Consider the following 21,408-nt stretch of genomic DNA (forward strand, 5'->3'; position numbering starts at 1 on the left):
CAGCATAAGGGAAATACACATGAATTTAAAAAAAATGCCGAATTTGCAGATACTGGTAGAAGTCATTTCTGTGAAGGCCAGATTCATCCATTAGGACAGAGAAAGGTTTCAACTCCTGAATTAAGAGGATATCTTTCATGACCATAATACCACTCATCACCCAATTGCCTAACGCGAGGCCATCCGCATGAAGCTCCAAGGCTCTAATGGAGATAGACTCAAATTTAATCACCTGATGAGAAGAGACCAGATCAGACCAGTAAGAAAATGCCACTTTCATTGTCTGCAGGGGAAGAGAGGGGGCAAAGGAACTAAGTACTCGCGCCTCCAGTAGAAATCTCAAAGTCCCACGCGGGGTCAATTATTTCTCCACAAGCACCCATTTGTGAGTACTTGAATCATCATATCACTCCCTTAACGCCTCTAGAACCGCTACTTTATGGTACAAATAAAAATTCAGGACCCCCAGACCACCATGTGAATAACTATAAAATAAGGTAGACATACCAACCCTAGGTTTCTTTCCTGCCCAAATAAATCTGCTCACAACTTCCTGCAGGAGAGAGAGAAACCTCTTGGGGAACCTCAAGGGAAGACAGCGGAATAAATAAATAATTTTTGGTAGGAAATCATCTTAACTATCTGAATGCGCGCCATCCAGGAAAGGGGTAAATGTATTTGATTGTCTATGTCCTTTCGAATGGAATCAAGCAGCGTATTAAAATTTTGTTTGACAATATTGGAAAGTTTACAAATCCTTGGTCCTAGGTACGAAAAGCCATCCTGGGCCCAAGTATATGAGACAAGTGAGGAGATTTTATCTCTAACAGATGGTGGAACATTAACTGAGAAGAGAACCAATTTTCCTTCGTTTAGCTTGTAATATGAAATCTTAGAAAATTCAAGTGGAGCTTTTTTGATCCCTATCAATGATCTTTCACTATCAGTGCAAGAAAGTATTACATCATCTGCATATACACCGATCTTATGTTCTACAGGGCCTATTTTAACTCCAGAGATTTCCGGGTTGAGCCTAATGGACTCCGCCAGGGGCTCCATGACTAAAGCAGAGAGGAGAAGGGGGGCAACCCTGGCGGGTCCCATTAGTCAGGTCAAATCTATCAGAATAGAAGCCTGCTGCACAGACCGAAGCATTTGTTTTTTTGTATAAGGCCATAATAGCACCCTTTATATTACCAGAGAAACCAAATGTGTCCAAAACGGCATCCACATAGTCCCAGTGTACCCTGTCAAACGCTTTTTCCTCATCTAGAGACAGGAATACACCGGCGGTACCACTGGACTCAAGAAAATCCATCAAATCAATCACTCTTCTAGTGCCATCTATAGCCTGCCTCCCTGGGACAAATCCCACTTGGTCAGGGGAGACCAGGGCCGGCAAACCTGAGAGGAGTCTATTAGCCCAGACTTTTGCATATAACTTCACATCACAATTCAAAAGAGAGATAGGTCTGAAGTTACCAGGAGAGGTTAGAGGCTTCCCCGGTTTAGGAATAGTAGTGATTGTCGCAGCCTAGCTTTCAGACTGGATATCAGATGAGTCCCTCCATAGTGAGAACGTTCTAACCAAAAATGGAGCCAAGATGTGCGCAAACTGGCGGTAGTTAGAAGTGGAAAAACCATCTGGCCCGGGGGCAGAAAGTCTCTTAAAGGAATTAATAGCCCAAACTACTTCCTCCTCAGGAAGGGGGGCATTAAGAGCAGCCAGAGCCATGGGGGAAAGTTTGGGCAAATTTAGTTTAGCAAGGAAAGAAGAAATTTCACCCTTCGTGGGCTGGTGTGTTTTAGGATCTGACGAGATTATATAGTTGGGAATAGTATTCTTTAAACTCACTAGCTATATGAGTAGGGTTTAAAACTTTGGACCCGTCGTGCTTAATCAAAAAGGGAATGGCCATCCGAGCCTCCCATTTCTTCAAACGACTTGCTAGGACCCTACCGGCTCTATCACCCAAGCTATAGAATTTGGATTTAAGCTTTTTTAGATTTTTTTTCTTAGGAATACAGCATAAATGATCTCAGCTGATCTCTCAGACCTCTAATAGAGTCAAGGAAAATGTCAGAGGGGTGGGCCTTGTTTGCCCTTTCCAGGAGCTGGAGTTTAAACAAAATATCATTAAATGCTTTTAACCTTTTCCTTTTCTCCATTGCTGCAGTTTTGATGAGGACACCTCTAGCAAAGGCCTTATGGGCTGCCCAAAGAGTTTCATCTGAGACCATTTGATTATCATTAATGGCAAAAAATTTATTTTTTGCCGAGCGATTTCATCGCTGGTATCTTGGTTAGTGAGGATATAATCATTCAGTTTCCATTTGGAAGGAGACCGGGTAGGACCCTCGCCTGAAATTGTTAACATAACGGGCGCATGGTCTGACCACGTAATGGGGCCAATGTTAACCTTTTCACATCCCAACAGTAACAAATCATCTACTAAGATATAATCTATTCTAGAGTAGGTATTAAACCTTAGGGAGTGAAAAGAGTAGTCTCTCTCTCCTGCATGAGCATATCGCCATATATCATGAAAACGAAACTCACGGATCAGGTGGCCCATCTCTTTTCTGGCCGCGGCTTGGTGGGAACAATCTAGGGATTTACACATAGGGACATTAAAGTCTCCGCATATCACCGAGGAACCCTTTGCCACTCCCCTAAAAGACTCCAAAAATGTGTGTATGAATTTTAATTGGCCCATATTGGGAGCGTACACTGAAGCAATAGTGAATTGCACATTGTTTAGTAGACCAATTAAAATAACATATCTCCCCTCAATGTCCCCCACCACCCTTTCAAGCTGGAAGGCTACAGAGCTTTTAATGAGGATTCCTACACCTGCCCTTTTGTGGACCTTATTGGCCAAAAAACTGATGAGGATAATTAACATTTTTCATTCTACCATTATCCTGGGCTAATAAATGTGATTCTTGAATGCACAAAACATCACTACTCGCCTTTCTTGCCTCCTTCCAGACCCATGACCTTTTATGCGGAGAATTTAATCCCTTTACATTTAGAGACAATACCTTTAAACCCATGGTATGTAAGGCCAGAAGTGGCTGTAATAGCCGAGAATCTGCTTCCTTTGGAGTATTAATCCTGCAGAAAGAAATGGTACAAACAGGCAAGACCCATCAACAAATAACATGACATAACAATTAAAGAAAAACTGAGAAACAAGTTGCTCCTCACATAACATGACGGAGCTACACAAGGACTGACAAGCACTCAAAACAGTAAGAGCGAAAAAAAGACGCTCGTGGGGCAGGAACTGCAGGTGGGCAGGATGCGGCCACAAAATTTAGTAGCCAGCACCCTCTGTAGAAACAAAAAAAAAATCCAGAAAAATGGAGACCACGACCTCAAAAGGCGAAAGTTATGGGAACTTCAAGCTTTAAACCATTCAGGGTTAATTCTCCTGTTTTGGGGTGAATCTTTATCCAAGGTAGATGGCGGAGGGGGTGGAATATCCCAGTCCTCAAACACTTTTCCAAGTTGCGCAGTAGAGAAGCAAACCCGAGTGTTACCATTTTTACTGACAATGAGCTTGATAGGGAAACCCCAACGATATATAGTGCCTTTATCCCGTAGAATCTTTGTAAATGGGGTGAATTCTCTCCTCCTCACAAACGTGCCAGCTGAGAGATCAGGGAACACCGAATGGCGAGCAAATCTGTCTGGCAGGGAAGGTTTCTTCTTTAAACCAAGCGGGAAGGCCTCCTTTGATTTATAGAAGTGAATGTGGGCAATAGTATCTCAGGGAATCGAAGGGTTAAGTCCTTGAGGCTTAGGGATTCTGTGGATCCGGTGCACTAAGATATCTCTCCCTTCTGATTCAGGCACAACAGCTTGAATAAAGTCCTGTAACAGGGGGAGCAAATCTTTATCATGTACTTCTTCTGGTATTCCTCTTATTCTAACATGGTTTCTCCTGGATCTGTCCTCCAGGTCCAGCATTTTAGATGTTAACTTGCAGACTTCAGCTTTAAGCTCCTCATGCTCATCTATCAGGGCATTGTGGAACCCTGTTAACTCCTCCATTTTGTTCTCCAAATGATCTCTGCGGTTCCCTATGGCTCTAACTTCCCCCTTCAGCTCTGCCAACATGCTCTTTATATCATTTTGCATAGATTTCCTGAAAGCTGCAAAAAGGGATTTCATTTCCTCCTTTGTGACAGGCTGGTTATCAGGGCTTACCATTTCCACAGTGCCCGCAGTCTCCATGGAGCTTCCTCTCCTTGAGGCAGAGGAAATAGCAGAGCGTGCAGGCCCTGCAGACTTTGCAGCATGAGGGGAGGCAGCAGCCATCTTAGAAATCCTCTCCAGCCCTGAGCCTCTGGCAAAGAAGTCAGATACCTTTCTGGGGGAGCTCCGGAGCCTGGTTTTGGACCGCCTCATCTGATCCCAGGGTGATACTGAGTGCCTGGAGAAAGATTCACCGCTGAAGGAACTGCCGGTAAGATGTGTGAGCCACTTCACCGCCTGAAGTTGTCAGAGCTCCTGGATTATGTGACCAGCACCATGCTCTGCTAGGCCATGCCCGAAATTGTCTATGTTGTGCATCAATGTCACAACGAGATGCTTGCAGGCATCACCAACTGTCATGATGGCATCAGGATCTGTGGAAATTACAGATTCTGGCACTCTGCTTGCTAATTTCTATGATGTTTGTGAGCAGTGCAGGGAGACGCAGGCGTCGAACCACATACTTAGTAAGACTAGCAAGAGTTATTATCTGCTGAGCTCCTTGTTAATGTATTTGATTACATGCTGTAGTGGAGCCAGTATCATTTGCTCCCCTTCTGTATATGCTGGCTGGACTATTCCATTAATGCCAGCTATAGTTTACCTATACAGGTCTGGTGAGGTGTGATACAAACTAGTGGTTGTTGTGCATTATTGCTGTGAGCAGTTGTGGTGTTAACCCTTGTTGTCTTTTTGTTTCTGCCTTAATGCTCTTGCTTTTCTCCTTAGTCTCACACTGTTTATTTCTGTGAGTTTGCAATGTGTCTGAATTTTGGTTTTCCTGTCTGTCTTAATCTTTATTTCCATCATACTCCTGCCCCTTCCTTCCACGTTCGGGGGTAATCCAGTGGTTAGGGATAGCCTACGGTTTCCTAGCATGAGGGAAAGTATAGGAGCTCCCTGTCCCTTATTATCCTACAGTCACATTGCGACAATCAATCAGATTATTTACTGTAGCACATTCCAGAGAACTGGTGCTAGGAATGGGAGATCCGAATTAACGAAGATGTAACTCTAAAGGGTGCTTTACACGCTGCGACATCGCTACTGATATATCGTCGGGGTCACATCATTAGTGACGCAAATCCGGCGCCGGTAGCGACATCGCAGCGTGTGACACCAAGAAGCGACGATCAACGATCGCAAAATCGTTCAAAAGCGGTGATCGTTGACACGTCTCTCCTTTCCTTAATATCGTTGCTGCAGGTACGAAGTTGTTCGTCGTTCCTGCGGCACCACACATCACTATGTGTGACACCGCAGGAGCGACGAACATCTCCTTACCTGCGTCCACCGGCAATGAGGAAGGACAGAGGTGGGCGGCATGTTCCGGCCGCTCATCTCCGCCCCTCTTCTATTGGGCGGCCGCTTAGTGACGCCGCAGTGACGTCGCTTTGACGCCGAACGCACCTCCCCCTTGAGGGAGGGATTGTTCGGCGGTCACAGCGACGTCGCTGACAAGCGTGTGGAGCTGCCGTAGCGATAATGTTCGCTACGGCAGCGATCACCAAAAGTCGCACAAACGACGGGGGGCGGGTGCTATCGCACTCGACATCGCCAGCAATGTCGCAGCGTGTAATGTACCCTTTAGATCTCGAAATTGGAAAACAGATTCAGAATAATTTGTTTCCTAAATTAATTTCTAATAATATGGTTTAAAAAAACAAATGTACTTTCAAAATTATATAATTAAAAAATAATAACATTGTGTTTGTTTTTAACAGATGACTGTATCAGGAGTTCACATGGAAATATATCTTCAGAATTTAAAACAGATGATCAAACTACCACACATGAAACATATGAAGAGCATGCTGTTGTCCCAGATATACCTCCAGTCCTTCCTCGGAAAGCTTTATCATCTGATCTTTTCAAACAAGTCCAAAATTACGATTTATCACAGAATTGTAAGCAAAATAAAAGTTACAGAAAGGATGTGGAACATGAAACGGCTCCTACAAGGGAGAAACTATTTTCATGTTCAGAGTGTGGGAAATGTTTTATGCGGAAATCAAACCTTGTTAGACATCAGAAAAGCCACACAGGGGAGAAGCCATTTTCATGTTCAGAGTGTGGAAAATGTTTTATTCAGAAAATAAACCTTGTTAAACATCAGAAAAGTCACACAGGGGAGAAGCCAATTTCATATTCAGAGTGTGGGAAATGTTTTACTCAGAAATCAGATCTTTTTGTGCATCAAAGATCTCACACAGGGGAGAAGCCATTTTCATGTTCAGAATGTGGGAAATATTTTATTCAGAAATCATCTCTTGTTTGGCATCAAAGATCTCACACAGGGGAGAAGCCATTTTCATGTTCAGAGTGTGGAAAATGTTTTATTCGGAAATCAGAGCTTGTTAGACATCAGAAAAATCACACAGGGGAGAAGCCATTTTCATGTTCAGAGTGTGGGAAATGTTTTATTCAGAAATCAGACCTTGTTAGACATCAGAAAAATCACACAGGAGAAAAGCCATTTTCATGTTCAGAATGTGGGAAATGTTTTATTCGGAAATCATATCTTGTTTGGCATCAAAGATCTCACACAGGGGAGAAGCCATTTTCATGTTCAGAGTGTGGAAAATGTTTTATTCGGAAATCATATCTTGTTTGGCATCAAAGATCTCACACAGGGGAGAAGCCATTTTCATGTTCAGAGTGTGGGAAATGTTTTATTCAGAAATCAGACCTTGTTAGACATCAGAAAAATCACACAGTGGAGAAGCCATTTGCATGTTCAGAGTGTGGGAAATGTTTTATTCAGAAATCAGATCTTTTTGTGCATCAAAGATCTCACACAGGGGAGAAGCCATTTTCATGTTCAGAATGTGGGAAATGTTTTATTCGGAAATCATATCTTCTTTGGCATCAAAGATCTCACACAGGGGAGAAGCCATTTTCATGTTCAGAGTGTGGAAAATGTTTTATTCGGAAATCAGAGCTTGTTAGACATCAGAAAAATCACACAGGGGAGAAGCCATTTTCTTGTTCAGAGTGTGGGAAATGTTTTATTCGGAAATCACACCTTGTTAGACATCAGACAAGTCACACCGGGGAGAAGCCGTTTTCATGTTCAGAGTGTGGGAAATGTTTTCTTCAGAAATCACACCTTGTTAGACATCAGAAAAGTCACACAGGGGAGAAGCCATTTTCATGTTCAAAGTGTGGGAAATGTTTTATTCGGAAATCACACCTTATTAGACATCAGACAAATCACATAGGGGAAAAGCCGTTTTCATGCTCAGAATGTGGTAAATGTTTTACTAGGAAATCATATCGTGATGACCATCAAAAAAATCACACAAAATAAACCATTTTTATGTTCTGAATGTGGAAAATGTAATTTTCATAAATCAAATTTTGTTAAACATGTTAAGAAGCCGCACAGGGCAGGAACCTTTTTCATGTTGTGAATAATTGTAATGTTTAACTGGTAAATCAAGTCTTGCCGACCATCAGAAAACCAACAGAGCGGAGCAGCCATTCTTGCTGTCAGAATTTGCCAAATATTTTTCAACATTAATCAGGTTCTGTTGTCAGATGAGTCACACGGGAGAAACCATCATAATGTACTATAATTCAAAGGGTTTTATCCAAAAATCAGCTACAATTGTTCAAGTAAGAATTGGTGAGGGAAAGAACCATTTTCTCTCTTTTTAAACTTATCGTATTTTTCAAACCATAAGAATGTGGTCATGATGCACTGTTATGGGGGGTTCTGCTGCTGACACTGTTACGAGGGTAATATCCCCCAGTTTCTAGTGCAATGTGTTTGATGACTTTCCATTTAAATATGCTTATAACAAATCTGTGGCTGCCTTTATTATTTACTAAAACAGTGAAGAGCCACAGATTAGTGAATTTTTTAAAAAATAATCCAGTACCAAAACTTTTGGAAGTGTTCCTAATGTCCCCAAAAGGAACTTTCAGGTTGTGAGATCCCACAACCCTCAGTGATCACTCGCAGTGGAAGAGTAAGCTCTACGACCCCAGCTCTGTGGCATCCTTCTTAAGCAGTTCAGTAAAACCTTAAAAAGTATGTGACCATGCTAGATTAGTTGAGAGAGCAATTTCTCGTGCTTAGAGCAGCCGCAGAGATTTGTGGGATCCCGCCCTGCATACTAAGATCCCACAAAATGGAAATTCGAGCTCCACTTTGCTAGTAACTTAAGTTGGGTATTTCGAGAGCCTTTATGAACATTTGTGAAAGGTTTTGATACTGGATTATATTTAGATAATTCACTAATCTCAGGTTTCCCACTGCTTTAATTACTAAAAAGCGCAGTCCCAGATTGGAGATAGGAACTCATAAGTATATTATATTGTATATAATTGCATTTCTAAACTTGTTTTGTTAATAAATGCTGGTAAATGTATATTCTTCATGTCTGTCTTTCTCTATTGTTTAGATGTTATGATTTTGCCTCAGAACCTCAGAAGTTGAGGCAGAGCTGTAGGCATTTAGCACAAAAATAGTGAGGGGATGTCACAGAGTTATCACGGCTGGAATCCAATGGCAGAAATGTTTGAAAATCCCAGAGATTTGCAGAACGTGTTGTTAACTGACAGTTTTCTGTTTGTACAGCAGCGGACTCTATAACTCTGGGAAACTGTCAGTTTTTACTCTGTTGCGAGCCTCTGACTTCCTTTATAATCCTCACCCTGGGATGCTTTGGGTGAGGTTTATAGTTGTTCCTGGCTGTGGTTTGCAGCAGTCGTTTCCTCTTGTTGTTCCACAGACTTCTGTGGTAGCTACTCCTAAGATAAGTGTTTGACATTTGCTATCTACCTGGGCTCAGGTGGTATCATTTGTGTCTCCCCTGTATTGTTTCCTTTTGTCTCCCTTAGCATTAGTGGTGTTGACGAAGAGCTCATACCTACCATTCTTACTTAGGGCCCAGATCAGGGTTTGCCTAGGGTGAGGTATTCCTACTCGGCGATAGGTGCAGAACCTGTATAGGGTTGGTGAGGGCAGTGAGGGTGAGCTGCAGGTTATTGCCAGGGGTCACCACTTCCCCCTTTCCCTAGTGATAGGGCATTCTTTTCCCTTTCCATTTGTATTGTAATATACAGCTGGTATAGCTTCTATTCCCAGCTGTGACAAGGAAGAAGTGAATCGCATTCTGCATCCTAGATATGTGGAAGTTGTTAAGACACTCTGGTCCCAGTTTATCAAAGGTTTTATGCCAAAAAAAGTTACACAAGCTTTGAAAAGTCACAAAAATTTTAATCAATTCATATTTCTCAAATTTTGGCAGATTTTGCCATTTTCACTCCAAAATTGGCAGAGTTTGGGTGGGACAGAACGTGACACCACAGCTCTTTAAATTCATGACGAGCTGTGGTGTTCTCTATGCCAGAAATCTCACTCCTGTCCCTGATGGGAGTAATATTTCTAGCATGGTACAAGGAGGCACATGCCACTCGTCAAATGCTCCAGATTCATGAAGAGGCATGCACCACTTCATCCATCAAGAGTGGCCCCCGCATAAATTGGGCCGTTTATGTTTTAAAAGCGATCCCTTTTACAAAAGATAATTGTTGTAATAAAAAAAACTGGAAGGATTTTATCTGTCTGATATCCAAAGGGATTGTTTTTTTTGTGGGGCTACCCGCAAATAGAGATGAGCGGACCCGTTGAAGTTCGGGTTCGGCTTTTTCAGTCGGACTTTAGATAAAGTTCAGTTCGGGAACCGGGCTTGTCCTGAACCCCCTAGGAAATCACTGATTGGGCAGTTGGGTCTCCGTCCACATGCATCCAGCCATTAACAGAGTATTTATTACCAGGGGAGGGAGGATTTTTTCCTTGTGCACAATACATCCTATAGCGATGTTTTTACCGCCCCGTGAAAGTCACACACACACTGCAAGCAGCTCGCACTAGGCCAAGCACTGAGTTTACCTGAGCACACTAATGCTAGATCGAGCGGTTAGGATACATAAAGCACCCGAACTCCGAACTCTAAAGCAGGCTTTACACGCTGCGACATCGCTCAAGCGATCTCTTTGGGGTCACGGAATTTGTGACGCACATCCGGTCGCTTTAGCGATGTCTTTGAATGTGACAGTTATGAGCGATTTTGAATCGTCGCAAAAACGGTCAAAATCGCTCATCGGTGACATGCCCCCCTATTCTCGAATATCACTGCTGATCGGTGTACGAAGTAGTTCGTCGCTCCTGTGGCAGCACACATCGCTACGTGTGACACCGGAGGAATGAGGAACCTCACCTTACCTGCGGCCGCACGCAATGAGGAAGGAAGTAGGTGGGCGGGATGTTATGGCCGCTCATCTCCGCCCCTCCACTTCCATTGGGCGGCGGTTCGGTGACGCTACTGTGACGTCCCTGTGACGCTGAACGAACCGCCCCCTTAGAACGGAGGCGGTTCGCCGGTCACAGCGACGTCGCAGAGCTGGTATGTGCATGTGACACTGCCGTAGCGATGGGGGCGGGTGCTATTACGCTCGACATCACTAGCATTGGCTAGCGATGTCGCAGCGTGTAAAGCGGCCTTAACACTGATTTTTTTGTATAAAGTCTGTATTTGGTACAAACACTGAACTTTACTATTCAGGTTCACTCATCTCTGCCCACAAACCTTTATTACAGTTTAGATTATGGGTGTAGAAGAGACCAGAACTGAAAAGGGTCTATCTCTTTATGAAAAGCAAGTAACATTTATGATACCTATGCTGAGGTTTTGAGAATTTAATGGAATTTGGTTTACTACTTAATCAATAATCAGAATAATGTAAAAATAGTGTCACGCTAGGTTCGGTGAAGTACCAAGTGAACGGCGAAAGGGAAGAGAAACCCTGTGCCTATGGAAGGGGGAGATGGTGACCCCTGACTAAGCCTACCACTGGGCACTGAGTTCCCTCACCACCCTAGATAGATTCCACACCTATGCACCAAGCTGCATACCTGACCCTAGGCTGACCCTGATCTGAGCCCTAAATAGAGAACGGATGGGATGAGCTTTTCGTCAACCCCACTGAGCACTAAAGGATACACAGGGATAACGAACAAGGGAAAACAACAAACAACTTATCTCTAGACGACTCAGTAAAAAGTTCAGTAAAGAGCAACAAAGATCCTACTGATGCATGCAAGTCACCTGCTTGCATCCAGAGCTTGTGAAGGAACTGAATATCACCAGCACAAGTCCAGGGAACATGAGACTATTTAAACCCAAGGGAAAATACAGATTATTAGCAACTGAAGGGAAGAAGAGTTCCCTTAGGTCCTAACGGGGAAAAGAATGAAAACCCAACAGAGGAGATACCTAGTACAATGAATTCAGACAGCAGTAAAAATAGAAAGTCAGGGAGCATTTTACGCAGCCAAACGCTGTGACAGAGAGGGACTCTGAAGTGTCATTTACTGGGCTGCTTTCTGTAGTTTTAATAAAATCACTGTATTATCACTGGGGGATTATCACTAGAGAACTAGTAAACCTTCTACCATGTATCGTCAATCTCCATTAGCTCTGTATAGCCCTGCTCCACCCATGATTGGCAGCTTTCTGTCTATGCTCATTGTACACAGCTGCCAATCAGTGGTGTGGGTGGGTTATACACAGAAGAGCATTTAGAGAACTGGTAGATCTTAAGCAGATAAAACTGATGTTTATCAAAACGTCAGCAAGCAGCCAAGGAAGTGACACATCGCTGGAATCAGGGTCTCTGCCCCTACATCATGCTGTTCTGAGATGAGATAGCAAAACCCAGTGACAAATTCCATTTAAAGGATTGCCAGATAAACATCTATTTAGCTAAACTAAGGAAAAAAAATATGTCAACTAAATGACAATAATAATCGTGCTAATTTTTTATTTATTTTGCTATTAACTTTTGGAAATGTAGTCTATTGTGCTATCTATAATACTCTTCATTTGTCCCACAAATACCATAGATAAATACTCCTTATTCATGGACCTTCACACAATCATATGTAAATTAGCCCTTAAATTTCACAATGGATAACGATAGTCCCACAAACAGAAAAATGTTTGATCCAAGATGTCACAAAACAGCACGCTGCTGCCCCCAATTGTCAGGATAATTATGCAATTGACCGACGCTTAACGGAAGAGGCCATGACTGTTTCCACTACTAGGCCAATTATTGAAAAGCTTACAGTGAGGGTATAGGATATATAAAACCTTTTCTATCTCATGGAATATATCTACATCTTGATACAGTCACTGCCAACTCCACAATAACAAAAGGAACTACTACTAGCTGCCACCACCAATCGCTTATACAGGCCAATTGGACACATGTTACAGGTAGCGTATGGCTTCGGGATGCAATATATAGAGTAAGTGGAATAAATCTATTAATTTTAGATAATTAATCTGAAAAGTAAGCAGTGTTCATAAGATATACAAAAGATATTACAAAGGGGAACAAAACAATACAGTATATACAATTACATAAAATTAAAGGGAATAACGAAAGAAAATTATTGAACCTGGGTCACAAAAATTGGCTTCAGATTTATGGAGGGAAGGACTCCAATGGAACGTGGAGCAATCCTACATGGCAATGTTCCTTTCATTGAACGAGGATCATAATTGGCATTAGCTCTTATTAACACAAGTTACACTCACATACTGGTGACTCATAACAGGGCTGGACTTCAGATAACTATAGGATGTATTCAAATTGTCTCTCCAGTAAAGGAGACAAACTCTAGCACAGCGCCACCTATTGGAAGTAGCGATCCTAAAAGTCACAAGTGGATTTTCGACAATCCTTTGCAATATGACTCAGGATATATAAGCCAGATCAGAATCCCAATTTGCAGACACGGTGTTTCGGGGTGCTTGCCCCTCGTCAGTGCAAAGTATGGGGGTGTCTGATCTGTATCTAAGTCTTAGAAAATTATGAGGGTCCCAACATTCTGATATCTTTGCCCCTGGAGGTCCCAGGTGGGAGATATTACAATAATCTTTCCTATCACGATTATATCTGTTCATAGATAGGTATTTAGCACAATACCACCAAATAGTAAATCACGCCTAAAATGTAACTTTTAATAATATCTCTTTAAAACTACCTCTTTAAAATAACATCAAAGACAAACAAGACAAATAGCACCGCATGTGTCAGCATATGGGAGGATAGGAAACTCTCCAAGGATAAACTATCCAGAGCTACCACTCATCCACACCCCATATAGAAAAAATGGTCTCGTTTAGTATACCATCACTCAGACCAATTGGGGAAACTGATAATATAGGGTAAGAGCACACTCCCCTTATCAAGATAAATCCCCTACCAAGGTATATTACGGCACCATTTAGTAATACAGTGATAATCACCTACATAAAGACTTATATGAAACATCCATCCCAACATTAAGGGTGGCGTGGCAATTCACTCAGTCCAGGAATATGTGAAAAGAAAAAAAGGAACAGTCTCACCAAAATGCCGTTACTCGGGGATGATGTTCCTCTTATTACCACTGTTAAAACTCTCAGACAGGTTGGCCTTATCATGAATCCCCCGGATTTGACCAGGTACTTCCACAGGATCCAGACCTTATGCCCCCTTCTGATTCATAACCAAGCTCCACTCTCAACGCGTTTCCCTTGTCATCAGGAGAGAGGTGTATTATGGACCGTTGATGTCCTCACATAGACAGACACATGCTATCAAAAAAGACCACATAGGTATAATTAGCAAAGAAAATATACACTTAGGCGGCGGTAACCGTCTCCCAAAACAGCCTACTCACTGTGGTCCCAGCCTCACACGTATATCAGAACGCTCAGCCATGTCACACTCGGCTGGGTAAATGGGTATTTTAAAGCCGCCGCCACGGCGTGTGACGTCACATCCGCCCATCGGTCACGTGCCCGGAAGATGCACACGCCTCCCGATGACGCATGCGAGTCAGCAGAGTGCAAGGTGGAACGCAAACCATTGCGCCTGCGCGGTCGCAAGTATCGCGTTTCTATGAGTCGCACTTACAACTTTTTAGTGAGCCCGTCCTGAGATATAGATCTCAGATGAGAAACCAAGCACCCTGCACAATAAACCGTCGCTGTGTATTCACCACACACAGCGGCAGAAGGTCCAAAAGGGATATAGCAATACATAAAAAATGGCAAGGAAAATTAGTATGGCAAAACAGAAAACCCTCAGAAATTACCCCAAAAGAAACAGAGTGAAAATACAATGAGAATATTAGACCAATTTATATTTAAAAACCCCTAATTTGTATTATTATGGGAAACATACTAAATATTGGAGCTGATCCATTTGACAAAACAGCCAGAACAATGGGATATATGAGAACCCTGTTTTAGACAAGAAGGGGGGGGGGTTTATACCACCATAAAGGAAGGGCAGCCAGAAAACCAACAATGGGCCCCAAGAAAAGAAAAACCACCACCAAACTCGCTATTACCTCAAAAACTTAACTGATTACTACCTATCATGTGGGGGTCGGCACCCTAAACAGTCGGTGGTTGGTGCCCCCACTCGGGCGGCGACTTTCCCTCCTAACACCTGTTAACATATCTACACAAAGGGTGCAAAGGACAGTGTTTCATTAAGGCCCCGTGGTTTAACAGTGCCCAACCAATGAATCCATTTTGTTTCTTGTTTAAGTATACTCTTGTCCCAGTCCCCCCCCCTCACTGGTGATGGTACAATGTCAATCCCTTGAAATGAAATACATTTGGGATCCCCGTTATGTTCATCGTTAATATGTCGTGCCAGTGAGGTGTCATTTTTTAATCTGATGTCCCGAAGGTGCTCTCCCACTCTTCTTCTCAATTCCCTCTTTGTCTTTCCGACATACTCTTTTTTACACCTACACGTGGCCTTGTAGATCACTCCTTTTGATTTACAGTTAATGAAGCTTTTGATTTCATATTGTTTGTTCATTACATTAGAGTAAAAATGTCTCCCAGTCTTAATAAAATTGCAGGCTATGCACCCACCACATCTAAAACATCCATTAATCTCGCTTGGAAGCCATGTTTTCTTATTGTTACTATTTTTGACCGAGAAATGACTATGTACCAGTCTTTCCTTCAATGAGCGTGCTTTTTTGTAAGTAACCGCCGGATTTTCTGGTAACAATGGGGCAATGTCCTCGTCCATTTTTAAAATGGACCAGTGTTTTTTCAGAATATCATGTACCTCTTCTGCACCATTATTATACGTGGTGATAAAACGTATCACCTCCTTATGTTCTTCTCTCTGTGTCGGGGTATTCAAGATTTTTGTTCTATCCTTACATCTTACCTCTGAGAATGCCTGATTGATCACTTTTTTTGGGTATCCTCTGTTTTTTAAACGGTCACTTAAATCCTCTGATTGTTTAAGAAAAAGGCCCTCTTCCGAGCAGTTCCTCTTAAGCCTAAGAAACTGCCCTTTCGGTATACCCTTCTTCAAGTTAGTAGGATGTCCACTCTCCCACCTTAACAAAGAATTTGTTGCGGTGGGTTTACGGTACGTACTTGTGATGATTTCACCTTTTTCGTTTTTTTCTATCAGAACATCTAGAAATGGCAATTTTTTTCTATTCACCTCATGGGTAAATCTCAGGCCCAGAGTATTGGCATTGAGGACAGACACCATCTCAAACAATTCTACCTCTGATCCTCTCCAAAGCATGAATACATCGTCAATAAAACGACACCAAAGTAGGATTTTCTCCGTATCAATGGCCGACTCCTCCCCGAATATCACAGTCTCCTCCCACCAACCCAGGGTTAAATTAGCATACGATGGGGCACTAGGGCTCCCCATCGCAGTACCCCTGAGCTGGTGGAAGAAGGATCCCCCAAAGAGGAATGTGTTACACTTCAGGCCAAAGTCCAGGAGTTCCAAGATGAATTGGTTATGGCTCTCACATTGTCTACCCCTTTTTTTAAGGAAGTATCCAATTGCCTCTAGTCCTATCCTGTGCTCAATTGAGGAATATAGAGACTCCACGTCTATACTAACCAGCAGGGTGTCACTCTCAATAGTCACACCCTCTAGTTTTTTTAACAAATCCGTGGTGTCTCTTAAATACGAGTCCAAAGCCAATACAAATGGTCTCAGAAGTTTGTCAATATAGAGTCCTGTATTCTGGGTGACACTCCCTATCCCCGACACGATGGGTCTTCCCTTCAAGGGTTCAAGACCCTTATGTATCTTAGGGAGACAGTAGAAAGTGGGGATGACAGGAAATGATGGACACAGAAAATCAAATTCCGTTTTATCAATCAAACCATTCTCTATAGCTCTGGATAGGATGTCCTTTAGATTAGAGAGATATTCGGCTGTAGGATTCTCTCTCAATATTTCATACCCCTCCCTATCATTCAGGATCTTTAAACACATTTCTTTGTAATGACTGGTGTCCATTATCACTATGTTGCCCCCTTTATCCGATTGTTTAAACACAATCTCATTGTTTCTTTCCAGGTCCAAAAGGCATTCCATTTCAACTTTGGTCAGATTAAATTTTTTTCTGTGCTTGATTTTTAATGATTCCAGATCCCTGGTAACCAAATTACAGAAGATGTCTATAGATGTTGTTTCACTCAAAATGGGTGGCATTTTACTGCTCTTTAATTTTAAATCCGTGAATGGGCCTTTCCCATCCATATTTGGGTTGGGGTCCTCTAGACTAAATAATAACCTTGCATCATCAAGAATTTCCATTGGGATCCCCTGTTCTTTACAGACTTTCTTATTTTCAATGCAAAAATGCTTTTTCCACCTTAGCTTTCTCACAAAAAGATTCAGATCTTTTACTGCCTCAAACAAATTAAAATCAGAGGTTGGTACAAATGATAACCCTTTACTTAATACTGCCATTTCAGGGACTGATAATATTTTTTGGATAAATTTATGATCTGAGCGGCTCCATCTGGGGGAACCCCCCTCCCTGATTCTTTTTGCTCCGTAAAAAATGTCCTTGCTCTAAAAAATGGCCAGGGTTATGGGCACCTCTACCCTGAAATCTACCTCTTCCTCTAAATTTGTTTTTTCGATTCCTACCACCTCCTTCCGTATCTGAATAGTCTGTATCTGTTGACGTACCCTCGGTTTCACTCGGTTTACTGAATCTCTGTGTTTGAAAACTATAGGCCTTATTCTCTCTAAAGTCTTGCACATCTCTCACATAGAATTTGTGTTTTTTGTCCTTTAAATGATATTGATGTTTTTCAATGACATTCTGTAGCGTTGTTTCTTTAGCCACAAATTCAGTATCCCCAGAAAATTTCTTTGTTATTTCTGTTTGCTCTTTTAACAAAGAATCCAGATTACTCAGATTCTTTTTTTCTTCCTCTAATAGCAAAACCATCAATTTAAGGGAACAGTCCGTTACCTCTTTTTGCCAGTTGGAAATTAACTCAGAGTTTTTATATCTGAAATTAGGGGTCAGGGATATCCTAAGGTTTCTGGGAACGATCTTTTCTTTTAAATAGCACTCCAGGGATTGAATCTCCCACCAGGAGGTTACTCTGTTTTTATAAATCTTAGTGAGTTCTCTAAAGGCCCCATTGATCGATGGTGTATATTTTTTTTGCACAAAGTTTCCCTCAGAAAAAACTTCCTTGGCCTCTGATGCCCAAATACTTGTATCTATTCCCGTTGCCAAGAAACCAGCCATATCACAGTACAGGAAATAAATGAATAGATTAGCAAACTGGACCAGGTATGAAAATTTAAATATGTATTTAGCACAATACCACCAAATAGTAAATCACGCCTAAAATGTAACTTTTAATAATATCTCTTTAAAACTACCTCTTTAAAATAACATCAAAGACAAACAAGACAAATAGCACCGCATGTGTCAGCATATGGGAGGATAGGAAACTCTCCAAGGATAAACTATCCAGAGCTACCACTCATCCACACCCCATATAGAAAAAATGGTCTCGTTTAGTATACCATCACTCAGACCAATTGGGGAAACTGATAATATAGGGTAAGAGCACACTCCCCTTATCAAGATAAATCCCCTACCAAGGTATATTACGGCACCATTTAGTAATACAGTGATAATCACCTACATAAAGACTTATATGAAACATCCATCCCAACATTAAGGGTGGCGTGGCAATTCACTCAGTCCAGGAATTTGTGAAAAGAAAAAAAGGAACAGTCTCACCAAAATGCCGTTACTCGGGGATGATGTTCCTCTTATTACCACTGTTAAAACTCTCAGACAGGTTGGCCTTATCATGAATCCCCCGGATTTGACCAGGTACTTCCACAGGATCCAGACCTTATGCCCCCTTCTGATTCATAACCAAGCTCCACTCTCAACGCGTTTCCCTTGTCATCAGGAGAGCGGTGTATTATGGACCGTTGATGTCCTCACATAGACTAATACAAAATAGGGGTTTTTAAATATAAATTGGTCTAATATTCTCATTGTATTTTCACTCTGTTTCTTTTGGGGTAATTTCTGAGGGTTTTCTGTTTTGCCATACTAATTTTCCTTGCCATTTTTTATGTATTGCTATATCCCTTTTGGACCTTCTGCCGCTGTGTGTGGTGAATACACAGCGACGGTTTATTGTGCAGGGTGCTTGGTTTCTCATCTGAGATCTATATCTCAGGACGGGCTCACTAAAAAGTTGTAAGTGCGACTCATAGAAACGCGATACTTGCGACCGCGCAGGCGCAATGGTTTGCGTTCCACCTTGCACTCTGCTGACTCGCATGCGTCATCGGGAGGCGTGTGCATCTTCCGGGCACGTGACCGATGGGCGGATGTGACGTCACACGCCGTGGCGGTGGCTTTAAAATACCCATTTACCCAGCCGAGTGTGACATGGCTGAGCGTTCTGATATACGTGTGAGGCTGGGACCACAGTGAGTAGGCTGTTTTGGGAGACGATTACCGCCGCCTAAGTGTATATTTTCTTTGCTAATTATACCTATGTGGTCTTTTTTGATAGCATGTGTCTGTCTATGTGAGGACATCAACGGTCCATAATACATCGCTCTCCTGATGACAAGGGAAACGCGTTGAGAGTGGAGCTTGGTTATGAATCAGAAGGGGGCATAAGGTCTGGATCCTGTGGAAGTACCTGGTCAAATCCGGGGGATTCATGATAAGGCCAACCTGTCTGAGAGTTTTAACAGTGGTAATAAGAGGAACATCATCCCCGAGTAACGGCATTTTGGTGAGACTGTTCCTTTTTTTCTTTTCACATATTCCTGGACTGAGTGAATTGCCACGCCACCCTTAATGTTGGGATGGATGTTTCATATAAGTCTTTATGTAGGTGATTATCACTGTATTACTAAATGGTGCCGTAATATACCTTGGTAGGGGATTTATCTTGATAAGGGGAGTGTGCTCTTACCCTATATTATCAGTTTCCCCAATTGGTCTGAGTGATGGTATACTAAACGAGACCATTTTTTCTATATGGGGTGTGGATGAGTGGTAGCTCTGGATAGTTTATCCTTGGAGAGTTTCCTATCCTCCCATACGCTGGCACATGCGGTGCTATTTGTCTTGTTTGTCTTTGATGTTATTTTAAAGAGGTAGTTTTAAAGAGATATTATTAAAAGTTACATTTTAGGCGTGATTTACTATTTGGTGGTATTGTGCTAAATACATATTTAAATTTTCATACCTGGTCCAGTTTGCTAATCTATTCTGTTCATAGATAGATAAAAAATATCTATGCAATGTCTCCTATCTGGCCGATATCCTATTGGCGGGACCCCAGCCATCACCCATAGATGCGGAACGATGCTTTGTGTTCTCCACTATATCACAAATTTCAAAATATGACTTTCCTATCTATTATATTGATGCAGTTCATAAAACCTCAATTCATATTTTCTATAAGGAGAAACACAAGATTTTAATTTCTCTGCTATTTTTCTGTTCAACTGCTGCTCTTATCTCTACCGGTCATACATCTGTCCTTTACATTCTTGTTCATTCAAGATGAGATTGGCCTTACATCTGCTAGAAGATTCTTTTTAGTTACCTGTTTCCAAAGGAGGGGGTCAGCTGTATAGGGGTCTTGTTGAGTCTTTATGGATTTTATAATTTCTATATGACACTGGACTACATATTGATGTTTTTCCAAAATCATGCTTTTACCCCTTGAAAGCCAAGGTCATTTTTTGGACACTTTTCTCGACTTGGTGCTTGAAGAGTTCAATAAAATCGGAAAAATTACTATCATTATTTACGTATGACTCTGCTTGTGGAAAGCAATTATGTGTGTTTGTTTTCCTGCTATCTTTATTCTCCAGGGTTTGGTCTGATGGGAGGAGCCTATTCTGTTGTGCCTCATTCCGGGGTACATTCTTCCTTATCTTGGAACTGTTTTCCTTGGTACGCTTACAGTGATAGTTCCTGCTCCGCACTGTGCGCTTTTGGTTCCTGTGAGTCTGTTCTGATCCTGCCCACTACCTAGTACTCCTTTCCCTAACCTTTGTCCTTCCTGTCTTGTCTTACCTACCTGTCTCCCTAACCCGCTCTCTGCTTTGTTATCCCGTCTCCACGCCCTCTATACTAACTTGTCCTCTCGGTTTACGACCCCGGTTTGCTATCTGACTACGGCTCTTCTCCCCTCCAGCTTCTGATGATACCTCCTGGCTTTCCAACCCTCGACTTTCACTTGACTCCAGCTCCGCTTATCCCTCTGTACCTACGTGACTTCCTGGCACTGACTTTCGGCTTGATCGACCATTCTATTACATCATTCCGCAGATGCTAGTGACCTCTAGTGGGCTTGCGCCTAACTACACTTAGAAGCACTACATTCTGCCTCAGTACTGGCTACCCCTGGTGGTAGCATCACATTCCCATATACCCAAAATAACCTAAATAAAAAGCAAAAGTTGCCCTAAAATCATTATGAAATGATTCAGATATAGTAACTATTAGCAGACAAGGGGGATGGAATAGTGATGCAAAACAGGGATGACTTTAAGGAAGCTCGGTTTAATCTCTCTGACCCCATACACTAAGGGATTACAACTATGGATCCTTTTTCTACATTTAAAACAAAATATGCTCTCCTCATAACAAAAGCTTTTGAGAAAGGAATCTTAAAGAGAACCAACCACCAGGATTTTGCTATATGTGTTATACATTACCATAAAAAACAATTAAAAGCTTCCAATAACTTAGTTACTTACTC

General features: G+C 42.1%; 1 protein-coding gene across 1 annotated transcript in view; it reads left to right on the forward strand.

Annotated features, from left to right (window-relative positions):
• The window catches only part of LOC142312456 (uncharacterized), a 136,321-nt gene that overhangs the window by 57,750 nt on the left and 57,163 nt on the right, over positions 1–21,408 (forward strand). The window contains exon 4 of the mRNA XM_075351400.1: positions 6,448–7,542. Coding sequence (XP_075207515.1) covers positions 6,448–7,542 — 1,095 coding nt within the window. The remainder of the gene's footprint in view (positions 1–6,447; positions 7,543–21,408) is intronic.

This window comes from Anomaloglossus baeobatrachus, chromosome 5 (genome assembly GCF_048569485.1).
Source record: "Anomaloglossus baeobatrachus isolate aAnoBae1 chromosome 5, aAnoBae1.hap1, whole genome shotgun sequence".
Classification (NCBI taxonomy): domain Eukaryota; kingdom Metazoa; phylum Chordata; class Amphibia; order Anura; family Aromobatidae; genus Anomaloglossus; species Anomaloglossus baeobatrachus.